Consider the following 26,891-nt stretch of genomic DNA (forward strand, 5'->3'; position numbering starts at 1 on the left):
CTAGCTGGCTCAGTCAGTAGAGCATGTGACTCTTGATCTCAGGGCTATAAGTTCAAGCCCCACACTAGGTGTAGAGATTACTTTAAAAAAACAAAACCACTGGGGCACCTGGGTGGCTCAGTCGTTAAGCATCTGCCTTCGCCTCAGGTCATGATCCCAGGGTCCTGGGATCAAGCCCCTCATTGGGCTCCCTGCTCAGCGGGAAGCCTGCTTCTCCCTCTCCCACCCCTGCTGCTTGTGTTCCTTCTCTTGCTGTGTCTCTCTCTGTCAAATAAATAAAAATAAAATCTTAAAAAAAAATCATTTAAAATAAAGTATAAAATACATTCATTATCCTCAAAAAATCTACAGTTTATTTGGAGAGATAAAAAGAAAAAAATAACATGATTTTTTTTAGTTTTTATTTAAATTCCAGTTAACATACAGTGTAATATTAGTTTCAGGTATACAATTTAGTGATTCAGCACTTAAATACAACACCCAGTGCTCATCACATAAGTGCTATACTTAATCCCCATCACCCGTTCAACCCATCCCCCAACCCACCTTCCCTCTGCTAACCATCAGTTTGTTCTCTATAGTTAAGAGTCTGTTTCTTGGTTTGCCTCTCTTTGTTTCCCTTATGATCATTTGTTCTGTTTCTTAAATTTCACATATGAGTGAAATCATATGGTGTTTGCCTTTTTCTCACTGATGTATTTTGCTTAGCATAACACTCTCTTAGTTCCATCCCTGTCATTGCAAATGGCAAGAGATTTCATTCTTTTTTATGGCTGAATAACATACCACATCTTCTTTATCCATTCATCAGTCAATGGACATTGGGGGCTCTTTCCATAATTTGGCTATTGTTGGTAATGCTGCTCTAACATGATAAGCCATTAATGAAGGATTTATCAGAAGAATAATAACTTTTTGGAAGATAATGATACCACTATCCACTGGCCCCTTTTATGAGATTTAGGTATCTAGAGTGGAGTCCTACGAAAGACTAGGATTCCATACATCACTTATAAGACTTCCTAGAAATCTGATGCCCTTGCCTGGATAACTGAGCAGGACAGTTTGCCAAGTGGTATGAATGTGCAAAAATATTAAGATGCAGTTGCTGCCATGAGGAACTTTATATGAAATAATAAAGTTAAACATTTGTATTTTTAAGTACTTCATAAATAGTAATTACAAAGCAATAAGTAAGTGTCAGATTAGTGGCAACAGTAAGTGGTATAGGAGTTCAAAGAAAGAAGAGACTCTTGTGGACTGATTGACAGGTAACACTTCGTGAAGGAAGTGTTCATTTGAAGGATCAGTACAATATGTATCAGAAAAAATGAACAAGAAGAAAGGTAGAGGTTGCATTATCAAAATCAAAATATGAGAAATGTGACTTTATTAGGAGTAACACAGAAAGGAAATATATGACAATCAATAAAATCTTGTTCTGGTTTTTGAAATCTATACTACACACAAAAGCTATTATATCTTTGAATATTTTCTTTTTACTTTCTTAAGTACATTGAGGAAAGTCTCTACTATCCCAGACAGATGTTCCAATTGATTTCATTTAGTTGCTCTACTTTCTTTGCATAACTTGGTAAATGGCCTGGAATTTAGGATAGTTATTGTTCTTTACACAAAATATTTGTTATTTCTGGGCGCCTGGGTGGCTCATTCATTAAGCGTCTGCCTTCGGCTCAGGTCATGATCCCAGGGTCCTGGAATCAAGCCCTGCATCGGGCTCCCTGCTCAGCAGGGAGTCTGCTTCTCCCTCTCCCACTCCCCCTGCTTGTGTTCCCTCCCTCTCTTGCTGTCTCTCTGTCAAATAAATAAATAAAATCTTTAAAAAATATATTTGTTATTTCTAAGTTTAATTTAGAGAATTTACTAACCATTATAATACATGTTACTTAAGTATGCATAGTCACAATAAGTAGTAATTGAGAATATGAGTTCTACTTAATTTACTTCCATATTTTATATTTTTTAAAAATCAATAAACAACCTTAAAATAGGCCTGATTGCCCAGTTCTTGAAATAAATTTTAAAATAAAATAGAAAAAGAAAGAATGAATGATGAACAAATGAATGAAAAATCTCTTAACAAGTTCAGTGTTTGGGACTTTCAGTTTCCAGCTCAACAGAATAAAGGGCTTGGAAACTCCTATCCTCACCCCCAAAAAAGGTGAACAAAATGAAAATCAACAACCCCTCTTAGACCCATCAGAGAATTGAGGACACAAGGCAAACCACTGCAAAGGAGGCAAATACATAGAATCACAGCTTAACAGCAGAAGTCACGGTGGGGCCAGCAAGAACTCTTTAAGGGTAATTGTCTAATTGCTGGAGACTGAGTTTGAGACTAGTTTAAGAGATCTAAAAACTCCCAGAGGCCCAGACTTAGGGGACCCTGCACTTTCACTAGTTCCTCATCTAGGAGCCACACCAGGTCCTCAGAGTCAAGATCTAAAAAAATTCCTCTTGTGCTTCCGTTGGAGGAAGGGAAAACTAAACATTTTTAAAGACGCCCAGAGCTACTGTTCACCTTAACAAAGACCTGATCTCAAGAGAAATTATTTTACAAAAGCCTAATCAACATAGGTTTTTAGAACTTAGCTGATTTGAGGGAAGTAAAATACCCAACTCTGGCCCCATCTAGTTGTCCTGTTTCACCATCAGGAATGGATGAGGACTGAAGAAAAGGAACCTGAAAAGCACATTAAGGTCACAGCCCATAGACTCACTAAAAAAGTAAGACCTAACTGTAGAACTATAGAACACTTAACCCTTCCCCAAACATCTTACCACTACATTAATCAGTCCCCTGTATAACAACAGGGGATTACAAGTGAGCAAGGATCAAGCCCTTTTAAAAAGGAGTCTCTAAGGAGGTAAGAGACAAAAACAAGGACACTAGAGGAACTTTTAGTCTGACACCCACAGCTACAGCAACGAATAAATGCAGCCATGACCAGCTTTCAACAAAAAATTATAAGGCATGCTAAAAAGCAAAAAACAAAAAGGGGGGAGGGGAGCAATTTGAATAGACAAAGCAAGCATCAGAATCAGTTATGACAGGGAATTTGGAATTGTAAGACGGAATTTTAAATAACCATGATTTATATCCTAAGGGCTCAAACAGAAAAAAAGAAATGCTAGAAACAAAAAGCACCATAATAGAAATGAAGAATGCCTTTGATGGGCTCAGCAGCAGCTTGGACATGGCTGAGGAGAGAATCAATAAGCTTGAAAATGTCAATAGAAACTATCCAAACTAAAAATCAAAGAGAAAAAGAAAAAATATAGTTTAGCTCAATGACCACTGAGGTGTAAACTGCTACACCAAAGGCCTATATTATCAATACCTGATAATATAGTCCCTTCCCCTGTTGACTCTGCTTAACCAAGGGGACATCAGCAAACATGACACAAGTAGAACCTTGATAAGATCTTACACCTGATACTTGCCCTCTTGGGACTACATGTAAAGAAGCCCAGTCTAGTCTCCTTGAGAATGAAAGCCTAAAAGGAGAGAGAGAGGCCTGTTCAGTATCCCAGCTGACCTTCCAGCTGAATGCAGTCACAAGAGTGAGCCCAGTCAAAACCAGCAGAAACTGCTCAGCCAACCTACACAATCATGAGAAATAAAATAGTTATAGCTGTAAGCCACTAAACTTTGATTTGGTTCATTATAGAACAATAAATAATTGCTAAAAGAAGTGTATTCTGCTTTGCTTAAGAGCCAAATGTGAGAGAGTTTACAGAGATGGACCTGTCAACTTTAATAATAAGGTGTGTTTGGAAAGTGCAGACTTTAGTAGACAGGAAAGGGAAAGAAATATACCGAAGCAGAAGGTGAAAGCTTTAAGAGTTTAAGAGAATATGCTCCCTGACAGTCACAACTTTAATCATGTTCTCCAGGAAGAAGGTGCAGGTGAAAAGAAATGACTTTGGTAAAGGAAAAATTATAAAGTATTTTTGTGTTTTATATGTATTATAGCCAAGTAATTGTCTCCAAGTCTCTCTAGTTGACTAACATGTGATAACTACTTAGTCTAATGAACATTTTTAAATCACATATTTTAGTGAAAAACCTAACTTGCAATTTGGGGCTTAAAAAAAACCTCTCACCTTTGGTTTAAGTAGCTATGTATCTTTTATCCCTATTTTAAAACTAAGCAGTTTTACTCCCATATGCTTTTTGTCGCTATAAAAAAGCACAGTTTTGACTAAAATGCCATGGCTAAATGGTTTGCCTCTCAGAGAGAGAGAGGTCTCCAACATGAAAAGTAAAGTGCACTAAAGCATAAATCAAGCTTTCCCATTTAGCTCGTTTATATCATATTGTCCACTTCGGAAACCAGAGTTTATCTTTCTAATCCAGAGAACAACAGCTGAAACATAATTGTACACAACCTCAGAAAAGTTTACCTCCCTAATGCAACTCTGTAAAGAAGCACTGGCCATTAAATTAGACATTCACAGTCAGTAACACCCAATGCAATTTGGCTTTATGAGAGTTGTGGATTTATTTTATTGTTTCCCTTCAGATTATTTTTCACACGCATTGGCAGTGGTTTTTATCATACCTTCATTAGATGCTTTGACCATTAAGCTGTAGAAAAACAGTTATCAAAGGGGCACCTGGGTAGTTCAGTTGGTTATGTGTCTGACCCTTGATTTCAGCTCAGATCATGACCTCACAGTCGTGAGATCAAGCCCCCTGTCAGGCTTCACGCTTAGCATGGAGTCTGCTTGAGATTCTCGCTCTCCCTCTCCCTCTGCCCCTCCTGCTACTCAGGCTTGCTCGGTCTCCCTCTCAAAATAAATAAATAAAATCTTTAAAAAAAAAAAAAAGAAAGAAAGAAAGAAAAACAGTTATCAAAATCAAACTACTCAGTTCCAAAAATAGTTAAACATAGAGTTACCATATGAATCATTAATTCCACTCCTAGGGATAATATTCCCAAGAGAATTGAAAATATATGTCACACAAAAACTTGTATATAAATATTCATAGCAGCATTATTCATAATAGCCAAAAAGTATAAATGAACCAAATGCCCATTAACTAATAAATGGATAAACAAAATGTCACATATCAATATAGTGGAACATTATCTAGCCATAAAAACATGAAACATACTATAACATGGATGAACCTTGTAAAATATTCTAGGTGAAAGAATTCAGTCACAAAACACTGCATATTATACAATTCCATTTATATAAAATGTCTAGAATAGGCAAATCCATTACCAGAGCCTGGGGGAAGGAAGAAATGGGAAATGACTGCTAATAGTTACAGGGTTCCTTTTTTGGGTTGATGAAAATGTTTTGGAATTAGTGGTGACACTTATACAACCTTGTGACTACATTGAAAACCATCAAATTGTACACTTTAAAGTGGTAGACGTTGTGGTGTGTGAATTATATATCAATTTAACAAAAAAGAAATGTAAAACTATATTCTAAATTTATAACTGGGAAACAGGTTGACAGATGAAGTTTGAACCAGTTTCAAACTTCCTGATTTATTACAAAAGAGAAATTAGAAAAACTTCCATGAAAAATTGGTGTTACACTATTTTTCAGGAATATGAAGTTGAAATTCAACCTAAGAAAAAACCAGAAAATATGAGGAATGATTATATAATAATCAAAATAACACCTAACATTTGTATAGTGCTTTGCAGTTTTCACAGCACTTTCATATACCATTAAAAATTAAATACATGTCATAATTGCCTCACCAAATCCATGCAATAAGTGGTATTGTAATTCTATTTTTAAGGATGAGGAAACATTCAAGTTCTGTTTTTCTGTTATATCTTTAAGCATTTCCAGGTCAGGGTTTGTCTCTTTTTCATCTCTGTGTAAAAGGCATATATAGTATGCATTCAGTATATGTTTAGGTGAATAAATTAAGGCTTAGGAAAGTCAAGGGACTTTCTAAAAATCAAAGCAGTGTTAAAATACTGTCTTTGGCATTCAAATCCTGTGTGCTTTCCATAATACATCACAAGTCTCCTGTGTTCAGGAATACATTTGTTCGAGGTCTAGTCTAAGTTGATGTCAGGTTATTATTAAAATGGATGCCTTCAACAGTAATCATTGATATGGCATATTATATAAGACCTCAGGAAACTAAAGTTAAACAATTATACAAATTAGACTTTGTTACTTACTGCCTAATCTTCTGATTAGTACAACGGATATTTACTAAGTGCCCGTTAGGTGTCAGCCACCATGCTATACCCTAGAAAGAGGGCATAAAAAGGAATGTATCACTAGACTGGAAGCACCTAAGCACCTCTTTCCATTGAGCTATTTTCAGTCTAGTAGGAGGTTCTCCCACCTATTTCATCACTTTATCCTTGTCAGTTATCTAGAAGCTGAGTTCAGATATGATTCAAAATACTCCAAAGAAATAACAGTGAAATGTTAATGGATTCCTTCACTCTCCATTATAAGTCACCCATCAACTACCAGGAAAAGAGGCTAACAATTGTTTTAAGAAGTTTTCCATAAATAGCTATACTCCTAAATTCTGAAATCAAGGAATTTAGCCTTTGAACATGTAACCTTACAAATGCCCCATATACTGTTCACTTAGGATAATGCGGGATCTTTCTTCAGGATCCACATTCCAGAGCACCTAGTAACAACACATACTTTTAAAAGGTATTAACAACTTTCTCTGCTTGGATTTATGCCTTCCTATGAAGTCAGGCTATTTCTTGTTCTTGAGCTGATTACTAAGTAGGACTTTTAACATGAGTATTCTGTGTGTGACATTAAATTAACACATGTCTTAGATTTGTAATTTAATCACAGGTTGATTAAGATACTCCTCCAGTCAACAGAGTGCCTGTTATAGAGCAGGTGCATCACATCTATAGAATAAACAAACTTATTAATTACAAACTTAGTGATTAGTGAGAATCCACTTACACTGGAAACTAGATTTTCCCAAAGTCCAAGTAAAATGATGTGCTTTAGTCATATAAGCCAGTAGGAGATTTTATCATCAAGAAAAGAACTACTGCTTCATTTCTTTTTTCTATGTGGGTAGCCATCATTTCATTAAAATCAAGTGAATTTTAAAACAAAAATAAGTTAAGAAGCTCCAATTTGGTAAAATTTTTAAATGTCATGTGACTATAGGCTAAAAAGTATCCAAATTTTAAAATGAAATATCAATACTTTTATTATTCTCTGACAAAATTTCTTTCCAAAATTTCTTCTCACCTTCCAAATCTATTGTGTCTTCCTTTTTTACCACTTTGAATTCTGGTGTCAGATTATAATATGGTATTAAGGAATAGAGATAAGTGTAGCCTGTTGACAACAAGTAACCTTTTTATTATTAACTGTGTTCTATATTTAGGAATTAGCTGTCTCCCCCATAACTGGCTAAACACTTCAGCAATGAATTTAAATGTTAAAAATCATTACTGTTTTGACTTAACTATAGAGGACAAACTGGTGGTTATCAGAAGGGTGATGGGTAAGGGGATGAGTGAAATAGGTGATGGGAATTAAGAGTACAGTTATCATGAGCACAGGATGTTATATGGAAGGGTTGAATCATTATAGAATAACACCTGAAACTAATATAACATTGTAAGTTAATTATACTGGAATTCTTTTAAAAAGAACAAAAGATTCAAATAAGTATTTAAAAAATCATCACTTTTAGTCTATTGTGTCACTTGCTTTCTTTGGCTATTCGTAGTTGATAATTTCTTTAAAAAGTGGTGTATATTATCAGAAATCATCCTACTAAAATAGTTTGGATATTCTGTATTATCCAGAATATTCAGGGCATTGGGGTTTTAGATCAAATCAAATATTTTGCTAAGAAGCCACTAATGCCACCTTAGATTCTTTCATTGGTTTACACACAGAATTAGAATACATATATGAAGCATCTGTCATACACATTTCCTATAAACTTTGCACATAAGTTGTTTGAAACTTGGAACACTTTTTTTTAATTATTTTAAAATATCAGGGAAAGGATTAGAATGTCAGAATACACCATAAACATCAGTTTAACTTCTAGACTTTCTGGCTAGGATATCTGATTGGTAAATATTTACAATGAAACTTATCATATGCGATAACACAAATTATTACCTCAGGTTGGCATTTAGGGACTGTGATAATTGGTCTAGGAAGATTTTATTAGCTACATCAGAAACTTACTCTGTTAGCAATTAAAACACACCAGCAGCAAAGGAAAGCAAGTGATAATGTATTTTTAAATTTTTAATTTTATCATTTATCAAAACCCTTTTAATCCATTGATTTTTATAGAATCCTAATCATTCTTGCCAACTTTGTTTTGAAAAAAAAAAAAAAAATCAGTACCTGGAACAGTCTTTCTCCATCCTTTTGCCCTGCCAGGAAGAGAGATGGTGTACCAGTCACCCAATGAACAAAGAACACATTGATTAAAGGAACATCTCTCACAGTAGAAAGACTAAAGGCAGACATGACAAAATATCAGAAGCATGGTTCTCTTAGGCAGCTAGAAAATTGGAAATAGGCCATTAAAGAGTACAGGCCAATGAGTAAGAGGAAACATTGTTGGCCAAATCATTTATATCAGAGTCCCCATATAATGAAATACAGTTAATATTAAATCTATTTAGGAACATATTTTTCTTTCAAACTCTTAGCTTCATTTTTCTTAACCTCTACCATTCATGTTATTATCCAACTTACCATTCTCAAAATCACAAGTTTTCCCCACCAAGAAACATTCTTCCCTACCTGATATTCTCATATTGTTTCCGTATAGAAAAATAGAATTTAACATGCACACCACATGGAACAAAAACATGATGATATTTCTTTTAGCATCCCCCTACAGGCAGTGAAAATAGTCCTAAAATTTTCACTCTGCCCTTTTAACTATCTTGAATGAGCCAGAGAACCTGAGCTTATTAGTGTAGATCAAGGGCTAGTCCGTATCCAGAGTACAGTCTTTTTCATAATCGAATCCTGCGTGGATATAATTGGATTAAATTCTTCCTCAGCAAGTTGGTGCCTGTTGTAGAAGATCAGCAAAATACACCAGCCTCATCTTCCAGAACTGCTTAAATAGCCCAGGCTTTAGGTATAGAAGAGAACATCACAAAGCCCAAATGCCACAGCCTAGATTTACAAAAATTAGGAAAGGCCATGTTAACCGGAATGACTACATATAAAATATTAGAGATTCCCAGATCATATCCTAGGACACCACAAATACTATACAGATCCAAGCAGTAAAAGGTCATGGAGTGCCTAGGTGGCTCATTCGCCTGGTTAAGCATCTGCCTTCGGCTCAGGTCATGATCTCAGGGTCCTGGGATCCAGCCCCTTGTTGGGCTCCCCGCTCAGCAGGGAGCCTGCTTTTCCCTCTCCCTCTGCCCCTCCCCCTGCTCAGGCTTGCTCTCTCTCTCTAATAAACAAAATATTTTTTAAAAAAACAGTAAAAGATCAAATGTCATTGGATGGGGTTATTCAATGTCATTAGAAGTCCTTTTTATAGAACAGTAAGACAAACATCACACTTCTTTTTCAAATGAAAATAAGATCACAGGTGATGATGAAGGGTGTGGGATTTGGAATTAGGCTGCCAAAATTAAAGCGCCAGCTCCACCATTTAGCAGCTGTATGTTTTTAGTCAAATTGCTTAACCTCTTGATTTCCCCATAATCAAGTGGAGATAATAGTACCTACCCACATGCAATTATTGTTAACAACTGCAATAAGATGCAAAAAAGACTTGCCATAGTTTTTGGCATATCATATGCCTTTAATAGCTGTTAATTCTTATTGCTTACAGAGGGTATTTTCTTTAATTTTTATACTTTGTCCTCTGTTAGTGTTCTTCATCTCCATTTTAATTGATGTCAAATGTACTCTTGTTGCAGAGCTGTCCATTTTAAAATAATGAATACTTCTCAGAACAATTTTCTCTCCCAAGAAGAGGCATGTTTTTCTCTAAAGTTGCATAAAATATTGGTTGTTTGAATGTGTTCTTTTATCTCATTTTTATAGAGATGCTATTTTTCCTCAAGCCAGGGCAGTACCAGAGGAGTTACAGACATTACTGTTAGATGCAAATTCCCAGTGGCTTAAACCCTTGCAGGGAAATAGAATTCAATGTCCTTTTGACTCAGAATAACACACACACACATATTCACACACCAAGAAAGATAAAATTTCAAGGTTTTTCCCCCCCTTTGGCTAGTGATCTTTCCCTTCGTTCTTCCACCTCTTATGTCAGCATATATACATTATTTAAGTTTCATTTTTGACAAATGGACCTCAGAGCTACAGTTATGATAAAGTTCATATCTGGTATTCTTGAACAATGAAGTTGGCTTCAAAATCTTACCTCAAAACAGAGTGCATGGAAATTATTAAAGTGGCATTTATCTCCTGTCCTGCCTTCTTAATTAATGTAGACTGTTAAATTACAGCATAATCTATTTTACAATGGCATTAAACAGTCAGAATTATATGTCAGTGTAACATTCTCCTGGAGAATAAGAATGAATCAACTTTAAAAAGTGTTACTTTTTTAATTACATAAATGTGTATTTGAACTGTTTTATAAAGTCAGATTATGATACAGTCATAGAAGAACATATAGGCATTTGAATCTAGTGATTAGGCTATCACAAATGCCTTTTATTTATTTATCTTTAGGTAGACAGTCTGTATTGGTATCTATGTGGTATAAACTGATATAGTATTTTTAAGTGGGGAATATGTTACAAGACTCAGGTCTGATGTATTTGGAGAGTAAAATTTCTTTATTCATTCATTTGTTGAGAAAATATGTACTGAGTGCCTAATATGTGCCAGGCCTGTTCTAAGCTCTTATAATATAGAAGTAAACAAAACAGACCTAAATCTTAGCCCTGATAGAGATTACATTCTAGTAGGGGGAAAGAGGCAATAAACATAATAAGTAAATTATGTAATACTATTTAGTTGTCAGGAAGTGATAAGAGCTGTGGGGCAGGGGAGGATAAAGCCAGGTATAAAATTGATAGTCATCAATTTTCTGTAGAGTGTTCAAAGCAGGCTTTCTCTGAGAAAGTGCCATTTGAACAAAGATTGAACGAGGTAAGAGAGTTGAACATACAGTTATCTTTTGAAGAATATTCTTGGCAAAGGAAAAAACCAGTGCCAAGGCTGGAAAGTATAAGCATCCGTGTAATTTTCAAGGAACAGTGAAGAGCCAGTGTCTTAGAGCAGAAGGAAGGGAGATTAAGGATTAAAAGATGAAATTGAGTTAAATGAGGGGTGGGGAATGTAAACTAGGCAGGATAAATTTTTATTCTGAGTGAAGCAATAGACAAGAGGAAGAACAATAGTTAAAGCAGGGAAACCAAATAGGAACCCATTAAAATAATTCAGCTAGAGATGATGGTGGCTTGGATCAAGATGATAGCAATAGGGGCGCCTGGGTGGCTCAGTTGGTTAAGCGGCTGCCTTCGGCTCAGGTCATGATTCTGGAGTCCCGGGATCAAGTCCCGCATCGGGCTCCCTGCTCAGCAGGGAGTCTGCCTCTCCCTCTGACCCTCATGATCTATCTCATTCTCTCTCTCAAATAAATAAATAAAATCTTTAAAAAAAAAAAAAAGATGATAGCAATAAAGGTAGAAATGTGTTTGGATTGTGTACATATATTTGATTTCTTGGCAGACTGTGTATAGGGTACAAAGGGGGAAAAAGTACTATAACTACAGGCTTACTGACCCTAGCAAATAGAAATATGGAGTTGCGTAACTGAGATGAGTTCTGCTTCTGGATATATCCCCCAAAAGAATTGAAAGCAGAGTCTCAAAGTGGTATCTGTACATCCATGTTCATAGTAACATTACTCATAAAAGCCAAATGGTGGAATCAACCCATATGTCTATAATGGATGAATGGTTAAACAAATCAAAGTATATACATATACAAGGAATATTATTCAGACATTAAAGGAGTGAACTACTGATAATTGCTATAATTTATATAAACCTTGAAAACATTATACTAGGTGAAAAAATCCAAACACAAATGATCACGTTTGTATGATTCTTTTTAATATCATACATGTAGAATAGATAAATCCATAGAGACTGAGAGCAGATTAGAGGTTACCAGGGAATGGGGAGTTATTACTTAATGGGTATGGGTATATTTATGGGGTGATGAAATGTTTAGAAACTAGAGAGAGCTGGTGGTTGCACAACATTCTGAATACACTAAAGGCCACCTAATTTTTATACTTTAAAATGGTTAATTATACATTATGTGAATTTCACCCCTAAAAAACAATAAGAAAATGGAATGTCATAGGTGCTTTCATTGTAAACTAGTAGAAATGTAAAGTAGTACACCTCCAGGTGTCTTAGCACAATTTGTTGAAGAGACTATTTTTTTTTGTCTTTTTTTAATTTAAATTCAATTAATTAACATATAATGTATTATTGGTTTCAGAGGTAGAGGTCAGTGATTCATCAGTCTTACATAATACTCTGTACGCATTACACCATGGCCCTCCTTAATGCCCATCACCCAGTTACCCTATCTCCCAACCCCCCTCCCCTCCAGCAACCCTCAGTTTGTTTACTATGATGAAGAGTCTCTTATGGTTTGGAAGAGACTATTCTTTTATCCAATGATTGTCCTTCTTCATGACCCAGTATTCCATATCTAGGAATGTAAAAAACTAATCTTGATGCAGACAAGTATGATGTGCAGAGATGTTCACTAAAGCATTATTTATAATGGTGAAAGATTAATCACTTCTTGGCCTTTTGGCTAAGATCAAGTTTAGTATCTGTTCTTATCAGTTTAATGTAATAGTGAAAAATAAGGAGAAATCCATCATCTCCAACAATAGATTTTTTCAATGATGATATAAGAGGATTAATGTAGGCAATAAAATTGTTTTTGATAATGTCTGTAGATTTTAGAAAAATAATTTTTAAAGGCATATATAATAAATGTCTTTTAACTGTTAGTTTGGTTTTCTCAGTGGGATTTCAGTGTTGCAATAATATTTCTCTCTGCCTTCCTATTTTTAAAGAATTTTAATAACATGATAAAATACTCATAAAATAATACTGAGTGAAAAGCAATAAAACTAAACTATGCTAATGTGTTTGTGCGTGCACATGTCTAGGGAAAAAATTACATGATTAAAAGTATGCTAAAATATAATAATTATGTCTTCATTTTGAGATTTTAGATACTTTTATTTTCATTATTCTTTGTAAGTTTTTAAGTTTTCTTATTAAACATACTATTTTAATTTGAAATCTATGCTCTACGGTCTTACTAGAGTATTAATGATAAAAGTTCTTATTTTGGTTCTTTACAGTAAGGTAATTATAGGAAAATAATTTATATGTCTAGTTTGATCTCTTAAGTCAGTCTTTACTGGTAGTGTAATGAAATCAGTATATATTTGATTTTTACTTCAACTATGTAATAATAAATTTTATGATAACATATAGCTAACATGTATTACTTATTGTGCAGGACAAGATACTCAAGTTTAAGCATTATCATTCAATCAGCATTATCACTCAGTTCTACTAATTTGCAATTCATTATATTGCTTTACAATTTTGCATACATTGTTTAACTTTTTTTAAATGCCTATCCCTAAGTTCACTGTTTCTTTCCATTATACATATCTATTTCTAACATAAGAACTATATTAAAAAATCATGTATACTTTCAAATGATTTCATATTTCTGGGTAATGTTTAGTGATGTTAGCAGAGTCCCACTGAATATTAAAATATTTAGGTATTAATTAGCCTTATCCTTTTTTTTATGTTCAGTTAGCCACCGTATAGTACATAATTAGTCCTTGATGCAGTGTTCAGTGATTCATTAGTTAAGTATAACCCCCAGTGCTCATCACAGCACGTGCCCTCCTCAGTACCCATCACCCTGTGACCCCCTCCCCCTAAGCCCCTCCCCTCTGAAACCCCCAGATTGTTTCTCAGGGTCCATAGTTTCTCATGGTTCATCTCCCTCTCTGATTTCTCCCCCTTTGGATTTCCCTCCCTTCCCCTATGGTCCTCCGTGCAATTGCTTATGTTCCACATATGAGTGAAACCATATGATAATCCTTTAAATGTTCAGTTTAACTATGTAGGAAATATATACTCTCCAAGGGAGAGACTGACTTTTGGAATGCCAGTGTGAGGACTGCATGAACCTGCTCTCCGCAAAAAGGAAAAAAATACGGGTCAAACAACTAATATCAACCATTTCAGAACTCTAGAAATTAACCAAAGCCACAGAATGGACTATGTTGTCTATCCCAGAGGAACTGCTAATCCTCAATAAGACTGCAGGTTCTGTGGCAGTCTAATTTGGGCTTTTCCCACCCAAGCTCCCTTCTCTACTGAGTGGTATGGCAGTGCGGCAGCCGTGAAAGCCAGTAGCTCACAGTCAGTAGACAGGACTGACTGAATTAAAATTCCCATCCCCAGAGCACTGTCAATATTTTATCTAAACTAGCAACTCCCTGGAAAATCCCCATTCTCAGGAGGTTGGGGCTATTTGATTTGACTCGGAGTTCAGCCCAGCAGTAAAACATAGAATTTTAAAAAAAAGTCCCTATTCCCCCGGGCATTACCAAAAACAAAAATCATCTGCTAGCAAAATGTGAGCTACCTAAGCCTATGATTTCAGGTGTAGTGAAACAAGAGGCTGGTCAAAGTATAAGAAGTCCTGAGAAACTAGGTAACCATGGGCAACTTTGCAAAACTCCAATATATTCATGGGGATCTAGAAGGCTATGAACATGAGTAGAAAGGAAACTACTTCATTCAAATACTCAGCTTGAGTATACTACCTTAAGGCCCTGCTCAAGCAAGAAATGAAAGCTAAAGCTATCCTATAAACTGCTTGAAGTTTGAAGGCATGCTTCCACACACAAATCCTCCAGCAAAGTGTGGAAGACATACAGACAAGATATTTAAGGAAATCTTGTGTACCAGTCATTGGTTATACCAACCCAAGTATGCCCCCTAGGAAGCCAGGCTGAAGACAAAAACTTTAAAAATAAGAAAATAAAATAACTTTGTGGCAGGGAGTGCAGAATCTATAGAATTCATCCAGGGAAAGTCACTAAACAAATGAACAACAACAACAACAAAGAAAAACCAACAAATCCTTAAAGGGAGATGGTTGATAACATAGTTGTTATATTATCTAAGAAGTCCACTTTCTTTTTTTTTTTTTTAAAGATTTTATTTATTTATTTGACAGAGAGAGATACAGCGAGAGAGGGAACACAAGCGGGGGGAGAGGGAGAGGGAGAAGCAGGCCTCCCGCCGAGCAGGGAGCCCGATGCGGGACTCGATCCCAGGACCCCGGGATCATGACCTGAGCCGAAGGCAGACGCTTAACGACTGAGCCACCCAGGCGCCCCCAGAAGTCCACTTTCAACGACAAATTATAAGACATGCAAAGAAACAGGAAAGTATGCCACAAACACATTTGAAAAAAATAAAAGCAAACAAAAGAAAAATGTGCCCAAAGATATTGGACTTAGTTGACAAAAAACTATAAATCAGCTATTATAAATATGTTCAAAGAACTAAAAGAAACCAGGATTGAAGAATTAGGGGGTAAGTATGACAACTATGTCTCACTAAATAGAAAATGGAAATAAGGAGATAAAGATCATTTTCAAAAATCAAATAGAAATTCTGGAGGTGGAAAATACAGTAACTGAAGTGAAAAATTCAGTAGAGGGTTCAATAACAGATTTGAGTTGACAAAGGAATAAGCAAGCTTGAATACAGATCAAACTGGAATACAAAACTCTGCATACAGAGAGTATACAGCCTGGGTTACAGGAAAAAACTTGAGAGGGGTGCCTGCATGGCTCAGTCGGTTAAGTGTCTGACTCTTGATTTCGGCTCAGGTCATGATCTCAGGGTTGTGATTGAGCCCTGTGTTGGGCTCTGTGCCCAGCAGAGAGTCTTCTTGAGATTCTCTTTCTCCGTCTGCCTCAGCCCCTCCCTCCTCCCTCCTCCTCTCTGTGTCTCTCTCAAATAATAAATAAATAAATCTTTAAAAAAAAAAAAAAAAAAAACCTATGGACCCTCCATCAAGCATACCAACATATGAATAAGGGGATTCTTAGAAGGAAAAGAGAAAAAGGGGCAAAATAAATATCTGAAGCAATAATGGCTAAAACCACCCAAATTTGTTCAAAACATTAATCTGCACATCTAAAAAGCTCAACCAGTTCCAGGGAGAATAAATTCAAAGAGATCCACATATAGTCAAACTGTCAAAAAAACAAAGACAGAAAGAGACTATTGATAGCAGCAAGAGAAATGCTACTTACCATGTCCAAGAGAGCCTCAGTAAGGTTCACAGCTGACTTCTCACCAAAAACCATAGAAGCCAGAGGGGGATGATATATTCAAAGTACTGTAAGAGGGGCGGGAATCTGTCAATCAGGAATTCTATATGTGGCAAATGTATCCTTCAAAAATGAAGGAGTTTAGACATTCCTAGATAAATAAAACAGACAACTCATCTCTAGTACACCAACCCTACAAGAAATGCTAAACTGAGAGGACAACTGGACAGTAACTCAAATCCACACAATTAAGTAAAAAACACTAGAGATAAACATAAAATATGGTAATGTCTCATTTCCTATCTGATCTAAAAGACAACTGTATAAAATGATCATTACAAACCTGTGTTGATGGGTTGATAATGTATAAAAATATAATTTGTATAATAAGAGCACAAAGGAAAGGGGAGGACAATAGCTGTATTAGAACAAAGTTGTTATATGCACTAGGAATTAAATTTTTTTTAGTTAATATGCTAATTGTAATCCCCATGGCAACCACAAAGACAATAATTCAAAAAATAGAAAAAAACAACTAGGGAATTAAAATGGTACACTAGAAAACATTTAACAAAGCAGCAATGGAGGAATAGAATTAAAAAGACATAAGACCTGTACAAAACCAGTAGTAAACGGGAGACATAAATCCTACCTTACCAGTAATTGCAGTAAATGTAATTGGAATAAACACTCCTATCAAAAGGCAGAGTTTGGTAGAATGGATAATTATATATGACCCAATTATGTGCCATCTACAAGAGACACTTTACGTTCAAAGATACAAAAAAGTTGAGGGGCACCTGGCTGGCTCAGTCAATGGAGCATGTGACTCAGGATTGTAAATTCAAGCCCCACATCGGGTATAGAGATTACTTAAAAAAAATAACATCTTTAAAAAATGATATAAATAAGTTGAAAGTAAAAAGATGGGGAAAATTATGCCACGCAAAGAGTAACCAAGGGTGCCTGGGTGGCTCAGTTGCTTAGGCGACTGCCTTCGGCTCAGGTCATGATCCTGGAGTCCCGGGATCGAGTCCCACATCGGGCTCCCTGCTCAGCTGGGAGTCTGCTTCTCCCTCTGACCCTCCCCCATCTCGTGCTCTCTCTCTCATTTTCTCTCTCTCTCTCTCTCAAATAAATAAATAAAATCTTTAAAAAAAGAGTAACCAAAAGAAAACTGGGGTGGCCATTCTAATATCAGACAAACTAGACTTTAAGAAAAAAAAATTGTTACTAGAGACAAAGAAGGACATTTTATACTGATAATAAAAAGGGCAATCCATAAGGAAGCTATAATAACTATAAAGACATTGGCACCTAACAACAGAGCACCCTAAATACATGAAGAATTGAGGAGAGAAATCAATAATTCAAAATAAATTATTGGAGACTTTCAGTAATGGATCAAATGAGGCATAAGATCTATAAGAAAAGAGAAAATAACACTAAACCAACAAAACCTAAGAGATATGTATAGAACACTCCATCCAACAGCAGCAGAATATGCATTCTTCTCAAGCACAACTGGAAAGTTCTACAAAGTTGACCATATGCTAGATCAAAACAAGCCTCAATAAATTTAAAAGGATTGAAATCATGCCAAGTATGTTCCCCAACTACAATGGGATGATATTAGAAGTCATTAATATTTGAAAATTCACAAATATGTGGAAATTAAACATCACACTCCTAAAAAACCAATGGGCTTCAAATCACAAGGAAAACTAGAAAATACTTTAGGTGCGTGAAAACAAAAACACAACATGCCACAAGGTGTGGAATGCATCTAAAGTGGTTCTTAGAGGAAAATTTAGTGCTTTAAGTGCCTATATTAAGGAATAGGAACAATCTATAATTGATAACCACTTTAAGAAACTAACCAACTAAACTAGCAAACTAAACCCAAAGCAAGCAGAAGGTAAGAAATAATGAGATAAAATAAGTAGGGAAGAAAAGCATAAAACAAATTCAACCAAAAGATTTTTTTAAGATTAACAAAATTTATAAACCTTTAGACCTTTAACTAGACTAAAAGACTCAAATTACTAAAATCCAAAATGAGGGAGGATACTACTACCACCCTTCACAGAAATACAAAGGTAGCTACACAAATATATAGCCAATAACATTTGAAAAGCAGCTCAGCTTTATGTTTTATGTTTGATATTTTTTTTATCTCATTTTATTCTGAAGCTAGATTATCTATAAGGTCTTTTTAGGATAAAATATGGAAGAAAACCATATGAGGCAAAACCATTTTAGGCAAATTCTTAGACATGACACCAAAAGCATGATCCATCAAAGAAAATATTGAAAAATAGAATTTCACCAATATTAAAAACATTTCATTTGTATGAGAGAGATACTATTGAGAGAATGAAAGATAAACTACAGACTGGGAGAAAATATTTGGAAATTATATATCTGGAACATGATTTGGGTTCAGAATGTGTAAAGAATTCTCAAAGCTCAACAATAAGAAAATAATCCAATTTAAAAATAGGGAAAAGACTGGAAGCAATACTTAACCAAAAATATATATATATATATAGCTGTTCTGGAAAATTATTTGCCATTTTCTTGTAGGATTAAACATACATTTACAGTCTGTCCCACAAATACCATTCCTGGGCATTTATCCTAGACAACTGAAAATTTATAATAAATAGAAGGGCTGTAAACATCTGTGTATAGGTTTTTATGTGAACATATAAATAGCAATGGAGAAGGGACTGACTTAAATCTGCATAACAAATCTTACTGAATAACTCTCATTTACCATACTTTTTATATGAACATATAAAAACCTATACACAGATGTTTACAGCCCTTCTATTTATTATAGGCCCAAACTAGAAACAACCAAGATGTCCTTCAACAGGTGAATGGATAAACAAATGGTGGAACATTCACACAATGAAATATTATTCCTAATGAACAGGCATGAAACCTCAATACACAATACTTAGATGTATTTCAGAGGCATTATGCCGAGTAAAAAAAAGTCAATATCAAAAGTTACATATAGTTTGATTCCATTTATATGACATTCTCAAAAAGACAAACTACAGTCCTGGGAGAGGTTCTGACATACATAAGGAGAGCATGATGAAATTTTTACAGATACAGAACTGTTTTATACCTTTATGGTGGTTTAGAAGAGGAAAAGAAATCTTTTTCTCTACCTTTCTTTGGTCCTCCAGGTGGGGCCCTATAAATTAGACTGGCCAAAGACAGATTAACAAATATATTAACATGTACATAGTACATGTACACTTGGGAACATCCAGTGATGAGTAACCCAAAGGGATGGTTAGAATTTGGACTTAAATACCATTTTAGGCTAAACAGTGGACAGGGGATTTAGGGTTTCTGGGCAAAGGAAACAAGTTATGGGAAGGTGGTCTAGGAAAAGTATGGTAAATGAGAGTTGTTCAGTAAGATTTGTTATGCAGATTTGTCAGTGCCTTCTCCATTGCTAAGAGTTCTCCTTTGTTAAGTCTTCCATTGATGAGAGTTAAAAGTCCTCCTCTTGCTGCTATGGGAGAGAGAGACTTTTTTTTTTTTTAAGATTTTATTTATTTATTTTGAGAGAGAGAGAATGAGAGAGAACACATGAGAGGGGATAGGGTCAGAGGGCAAAGCAGACTCCCTGCTGAGCAGGGAGCCTGATGCGGGACTCGATCCAGGGACTCCAGGATCATGACCTGAGCCGAAGGCAGTCGCTTAACCAACTGAGCCACCCAGGCGCCCTGAGAGAGACATTTTTACAAAGGAAAACTTCCTGCATAAATGTAAATTTCCTTTATAAAAGGAAAAGTAGTGCCCTGTTTTTAGAGTTTTTCCTGTACCTACTGGTTCTCAATGGCCATTAGCTCAAAATAATCCATATGCCAAAGAGCCATATTTTGGGATGGCATATTCTGGTACCCTTCAGGAATGATGGTTCTATAAATCCATACTTGTGTTAAAATTCAGATAATTGTATACTCCAAAAAGTGTATTTTTATTTTAATTTGAGCAATAAAAATGTCTAAATATGAAAAAAAAAAAGAAAGGAAGAAAGAGAAAAGCAGCTCAGCATCATTAGTCATTAGGGAAATGCAAAAAAAGCCACAATGAGATATCACGTCACAACCACCGGAATGGCTATGATCAAAAAGACAGATAAAGTGTTAGCAAGGATGTGGAAAACTTGGAACCTTCATACATATTGGTGGGAATAGAGAATGGTGCAGCCATTTCGGAAAACAGAAGTTGACACAGATACTTGTATGTGAATGTGCACAGCAGCATTATTCATAAAAACACCACACATTGAGGGCTCCTGGGTGGCTCAGGCATTAAGCATCTGCCTTCGGCTCAGGTCATGCCAGGGTCCTGGGATCGAGTCCCACATCGGGTTCCCTGCTCTGCGGGAAGCCTGCTTCTCCCTCTCTCACTCCCCCTGCTTGTGTTCCTGCTCTCGCTATGTCTCTCTCTGTCAAATAAATAAATAAAATCTTTGGAAAAAAAAAAAAAACACCACACATTGATTGTATCTATATGAATCTCCAGAAGAGGCAAATCTGTAGAGAAAGTAAGATTAGTGGTTACCCATAACTAAGAGAGTAGGGGTTAGAAATAGGGAGTAACTGCTAATGGGAATGCAGTTTCTTTGTTGCGTGATGAAAATATTCTAAAATTTGACTGTAGTTATGGCTCAACAACTTTTTTAATATACTCAAAACCACCAGTTATACATTTTATTTTTTTTTAATATTTATTTATTTGACAGAGAGAGACATAGCGAGAAAGGAACACAAGCAGGGGGAGTGGGAGAGGGAGAATCAGGCTTCCCACCGAGCAGGGAGCCCGATGCGGGGCTAGTTCCCAGGACCCTGTGATCATGACCTGAGCCAAAGGCAGATGCTTAATGACTGATCCACCCAGGCGCCCCTAGTTGTACATTTTAAACGGGTGATGTTTATGGTGTGTGAATTATATCTCAATAAAGCTACTTTCTTTGAAAAGTGAATCATTAATGGTAATGAACCAGACATTTCATTTCACATTTTTATCCTTAAAGAATTAAGTTTTGGCACCTAAATTGTTAATATTTTATCATTTTAATATTTGATGAGAGCAGTGTTTACAAAGATGCCTTTTTTTTTTTTAATAAATTTAGCTGGACAACTCAGCCAATCCGCACATTTAGCCCTCCAACTACCATACAATGTACTTGGTTTAGGTCGAAGTGCAAATTTTCTTGATCATCTGTATGTTGGCATTCCCCGTCCATCTGGAGAGAAGGTGAGTAAAAATTTATTTTGTTTACAATTAATCTGTGTCTTAATATATACTTTTCAAATATTTAAATTCAACAATTTGAATTCAAATAAATCTTTTTTAATCTCTTTAAAGAGAATATAGAAAGAGACAAATAGGTAGTGACTTATCTAAGCTTATCTTACATGGAGCACATTGTAATTTAAAGATATGGTTTTCTACCACCTCTCATAAACCTCATGACCTCCTGTCCCTCTTTCCTGCTTTTTCTCTTCATCTTCACTATCTAACGTAAAATATTTTGTTTCTTGTCATACTCCACCTCTACTTGAATTTTAGCTTCGAGCAGCACTTGTACATAGCACTGTGAACAGTACCTGCTACACTGTTCAGTAAATATTTGTTAAATTAATGAATCCATGAGACAGAAATATAATCCTTCCCTCAAAAGATCAAAAAAATTTTTGCTAATAGTGCACAGGAGCCCCATTTGGGGCTTAATATATATAAATTTAGCTTAATCCATACCTAGGATTTCAATTAATCAAGGAGCACTTAAGCTTTTTCCTTATTTATTTAGAATAATAATTCTGTTTTTAAAGTAATGTTAAATGTTCTTAAATTCTTTTTCCAGTCTGTACGAAAACAAGAGTGGACTGCAATCATTCCAAATTCCCAGCTAATTGTCATTCCATATCCTCACAATGTTCCTCGAAGGTAATGTCCTTGCTTGAACTGATTTTGGTAAAAATACTGTCAACTCAGAATCCTAGGTACAGTTACATCTTTTAAAAACTCTCTGTTCCTGCGGTGTTCCCAGGAGTGCCATCATTTAATTTGCTTACAGCAAACCTTAAATGACTAAACATTCCTACACAAAAGGTCCCTGACTTTTTTTATGAAGAACAAATTAAACCTTATTAGAAAAACAGCAGGTTAACTAATTAGGGATTTATACATATTCTGCTTCAATAAACTGATCTTCAGTTTACTAGCTATAAATTCTAAAATTTCAGAATGCTGAATTTTTTAGTAAGCATTGATCTTTTTAATAAATGCTTGGGAAGTGGTATGTATCCCACAGTGGTTAGGCACAAGTTTTAGAGTCAAAGAGACCTTGGCTAGAAACTAAGATCTACTGCTGAGGGTCCATTTCTGCACCTGTAAAGTGGGAGATAGAATACCTACCTTAAAAGGATGTAGATGAAATATGCATAAGACAATGCCCAGCATCAAGTAAGTTTTCAGTGAAAGGTGTCTTTTTTTTTCCTTATTAGCAGAATATATTCCTTTTATAGGAATAGCATTTAAATCTAACTCCTTATCTTTGTTCATTTTTCTTTAATTACTAGAGTGATTCCACTGTTTTTAAAAAGTAGGTGATAAAGGTATTCACTAACACTTAAATTTCACTGGGAAGAATATAACTTGTTCTTAAGGCTAGTCTGATATCAAAATGAAAAAATAACCAAAAAGAAAGGGTGTAATGTACCTATAAATATGTAACCAGCGAGGTCCTGGTTTGTTATGTTTCTTCTCAAAATGGAGGCTGTATTGTTCTTTATTAAATTTTTAGATGGAATATATTCAGTGGTTTGCTAGAACCAGTTCATGCCACCTGATGAGATGATTGTATGCATCTTTTTCCCACTCTGTTCAGTGGGAATCGGCTATGAGGGGAGTATTTACAACATGAAAATTGGCAACTGCCAATCAGGGCTTTTTCCCCACCCCAGAGAGCCAGTTTAACAGCATACCACAGGATATATCTTATGGTGGATTTAAGGGCTTAAGAAAACAACTTTATTACAACATTATGCTTGAAATAAGATAACATCAGTAGAGGGGCACCTGGTGGCTCAGAGCACACGACTCTTGATTTTGGGATTGTGGGTTCGGGCCCCATGTTGGGTATAGAGATTATTTAAAAATAAAATCTTAAAAAAAAAAGATACCACTAGGGGTGCCTGGGTGGCTCAGTCATTAAGCGCCTGCCTTCAGCTCGGGTCATGGTCCCAGGGTCCTGGGATCGAGCCCCACATTGGGCTCCCTGCTCAGCGGGAGGCCTGCTTCTCCCTCTCCCACTCCCCCTGTTTGTGTTACCACTCTCACTGTGTCTCTCTCTGTCAAATAAATAAAATCTTTAAAAAAAAAAAAAAGATATCACTGGAAACAATAATAGTCTGAGTTCAGATATTTTTTAATGAATCTTTATGTTTGTTATTTTTCTGTACATGAAATTTATAACAAATCTAGAAAATCTGTACCATGAGTAGGAAAATGTATAAATTATGATACTTCTAGGTGTAATATCATGACATAGAACAGTCTCTTAAAATAGAGTGGTAAGCAAAAGACAATAAAAGAAAAGTTCATTTTGAGTATGTCTAGTAAGCAACCATTTGTGATTTGAACAAGATATCTGTGTATATATGTCTATATATGTATAAAATACATATCTCTGGAAAGATATGCAAGAAACTGCTTAAGAATGACTGCTTCCAAGTAAGAAATTAAGGACTGGCCTTTTGTCCAATTTTTTTCTTACCAAGATTCCTATTTTCATGGTTTTTTAAAGTCTATTTAAGAAGAACTATCAAAACAATCTCATGAAAGAACTTTTTTTTTAAGTATGAGGTAAGGTACTGAGAATAGCTAACCTCAACTAACAGTATTCGTTTTTCTACTTTTGAGTTTCTAGAAAATTCTTTTATAGTTTTCTTTTATAATCTCAACATTTTTCATGTTTCTCTTGCTCTTTCTGAAGAAATGTTCTTTTCAAATTTATGTACATAATAAAAACTGAATTGATTTTAGTTTGAGGTGTATTTTGAGATTTATTGACTAGAGGCTAACTTACAGATCAATAAATTTTAATTATCCCAAAATAAGTCAGTCGCTACTTGCTATTCATCAGAATGATCTTACTTTTATTAAACTTTTAAAATGAAAATAGGCTGAATGGATTAAAAAATAAGAGCTATCTATATGCTGCCTACAAGAGACTCACCTCTTGTGATGTAAAGACTTAAGAGACTAAAAGTGAATGGAAGGGAAAAGATGTTTCATGCAAATGGAAACCAAAAGAAGCTGGGTGGTTATACTTACATCAGACAAAAAAATTTAAAACAAAGACTATGATAAAAGACAAAGAAGGGCATTACATAATAATACAGGCGTCAATCCAACAAGAGGATATAACAATTGTAAATATTTATGCACCCAACACAGGAGCACCTAAATATATAAAGCAACTATTAACAGACCTAAAAGGAGAAATTGACAGTAATACAATAATAGTAGGTGATTTTAAAATGAAAATATATCTATTACCTATTTTCAGAGAGAACAAAATTATTTGTATATAACCACCTACAATGTTGATGATATTAGACCCCAGTTTTAAGCTTTTCGGGGTTTGCAAGTGCTGTATTATGTGGACTGTTTTTAGAAGAAAGAGCTAGTTCTATTTATGCTAAAGTCTGTATATTGCCATTAACAGTAAGGGACTAAAAGTGATTTTGTAAGAAGTCTCAACATGATTGTAGTAATGTAAACCCTCCAACATGACACAGAAATGATAGAAGTATTTTTACACAAGCCATCTATCTACACCCACTGAGATCCATGGCTGTTTTAGTTGGCCATAGTACATACGTGAACAGGGGTCAAAAAATAAGGTGATATGAGATCTTACCAAAATCATGTAACTATGTATATAGCCTTAGAGTCAAGGTTTCAAATTCAGCAAGTAAATCAAGATGTAAAAACAATGTCTAAGATTGTCCTGAGTATCCTTAACAGGTTTATTTAAGAATAATTCTCACAGGATCAAAGAAAAATAATGAAGCATCTCATTAAAAATTCTATTCTATTTCAGTTCTCTGAGTAAAATCTGAACTCTGCAGGATCATCAATATTCTTAGCACTATCTAAATTTAATTGCTGTTGTTTTATTTATAGTGAATGGATAGATGGGAAAATGAATTAATGGATGAATCAACTGACTCATTAATTAATAGCTATTTGCTTTTCGGTCTCAGTAGAATTGTGTTGTTTTTCAGTTAAAATGTGTAATTTTAATGATTCTGTTTTATCTGCAGCTGGAGTGCCAAACTGTATCTTACACCAAGTAACATTGTTCTACTTACTGCTATAGCTCTCATCGGTGTCTGTGTTTTCATCTTGGCAATAATAGGCATTTTACATTGGCAGGAAAAGGTTTGTTCATTTATGAAATTTGTTAATTTGTAATAGTAATATATTGCTCTTTAAAAACACTGTATTTTAAACTTTTTTCAACTGATTAAGATTTTGTGATTTTTCACATTCTATCTGTAATGTCCTCTTACTGATTATAATTTCTTTCATCTCTTCAAGTTACTAATGTCTCTTAGAAATTTATATAAATCACAGGAAATTATTTTAAAACTTCAGTGCTGTACCATAGTAATAAAATGATCACCCAGAAATTTCCAGGTATATCAAAAAACTTAATTAGAAATAATTTCATAAAGCCCTGAAAAATAATAATCTTTTTTTTAACAAGCCTGTGTTTATTATCTACTGATAAAGCCATGAACACTTTTTTCCAGGAATAACAGCTATGTCTATATAAAGAATTAGAGCACAGAGAGGTTAAATGATTTTCTCAAGGTTTGGGTGGGAAGTAACAACTAAAATGATAAACATCTTTTCCATCTATAAAGTATTCTTTGCACTAAACATTTTTCTGTTCTTTAGTATAACCCCTAAATAATAATTAAAAACAACACTCCAGGTGTAGATTTTTTATACAGTGTTTATGAGAAGGAGAAAGGGGGCTATGATATAAATTTACTAGCAGTTTAGATACAAATTGAAAAAGCTAATTTCTATGAAAATGTGAATATGAATTAAGTACATGAATTAATATTAATATATATTAAAGTATATAACTAGTAGGTTCCAACAGTGTTCCCCAAAAAGGGCTTCTTCGTGTCATAAAAGTGTTTTCTTTTTTTGCAGCTACTCTCTTTGGATTGTCATGCCCATCATAATCATTTTTTGTTAACTAAATTTACCATGTATTTTAGCTGTTTTAACTTAGGAAAAAGAGAAGATCTTAATTGTTCTGATAAGTGTTCATAGGTTTGTCTCTTCCTAAAAAATTACTCCTTTATACATCAAAAATGATAACAGAAACTTACATATTCAGTTAATTTTAAGATTGCAACTTAAGACA

General features: G+C 34.9%; 1 protein-coding gene and 1 pseudogene across 1 annotated transcript in view; both read left to right on the forward strand.

Moving 5' to 3' along the window:
* Positions 1–26,891, forward strand: part of ITFG1 (integrin alpha FG-GAP repeat containing 1) — a 343,036-nt gene that overhangs the window by 312,685 nt on the left and 3,460 nt on the right. The window contains exons 15-17 of the mRNA XM_035025279.1: positions 21,567–21,691; positions 22,302–22,384; positions 25,771–25,888. Coding sequence (XP_034881170.1) covers positions 21,567–21,691; positions 22,302–22,384; positions 25,771–25,888 — 326 coding nt within the window. The remainder of the gene's footprint in view (positions 1–21,566; positions 21,692–22,301; positions 22,385–25,770; positions 25,889–26,891) is intronic.
* On the forward strand, positions 12,800–12,908 carry LOC118023922 (annotated as a pseudogene).

Source organism: Mirounga leonina, unplaced genomic scaffold, assembly GCF_011800145.1.
Source record: "Mirounga leonina isolate KUSES-001 unplaced genomic scaffold, KU_Mleo_1.0 Mir_180, whole genome shotgun sequence".
Classification (NCBI taxonomy): Eukaryota; Metazoa; Chordata; class Mammalia; order Carnivora; family Phocidae; genus Mirounga; species Mirounga leonina.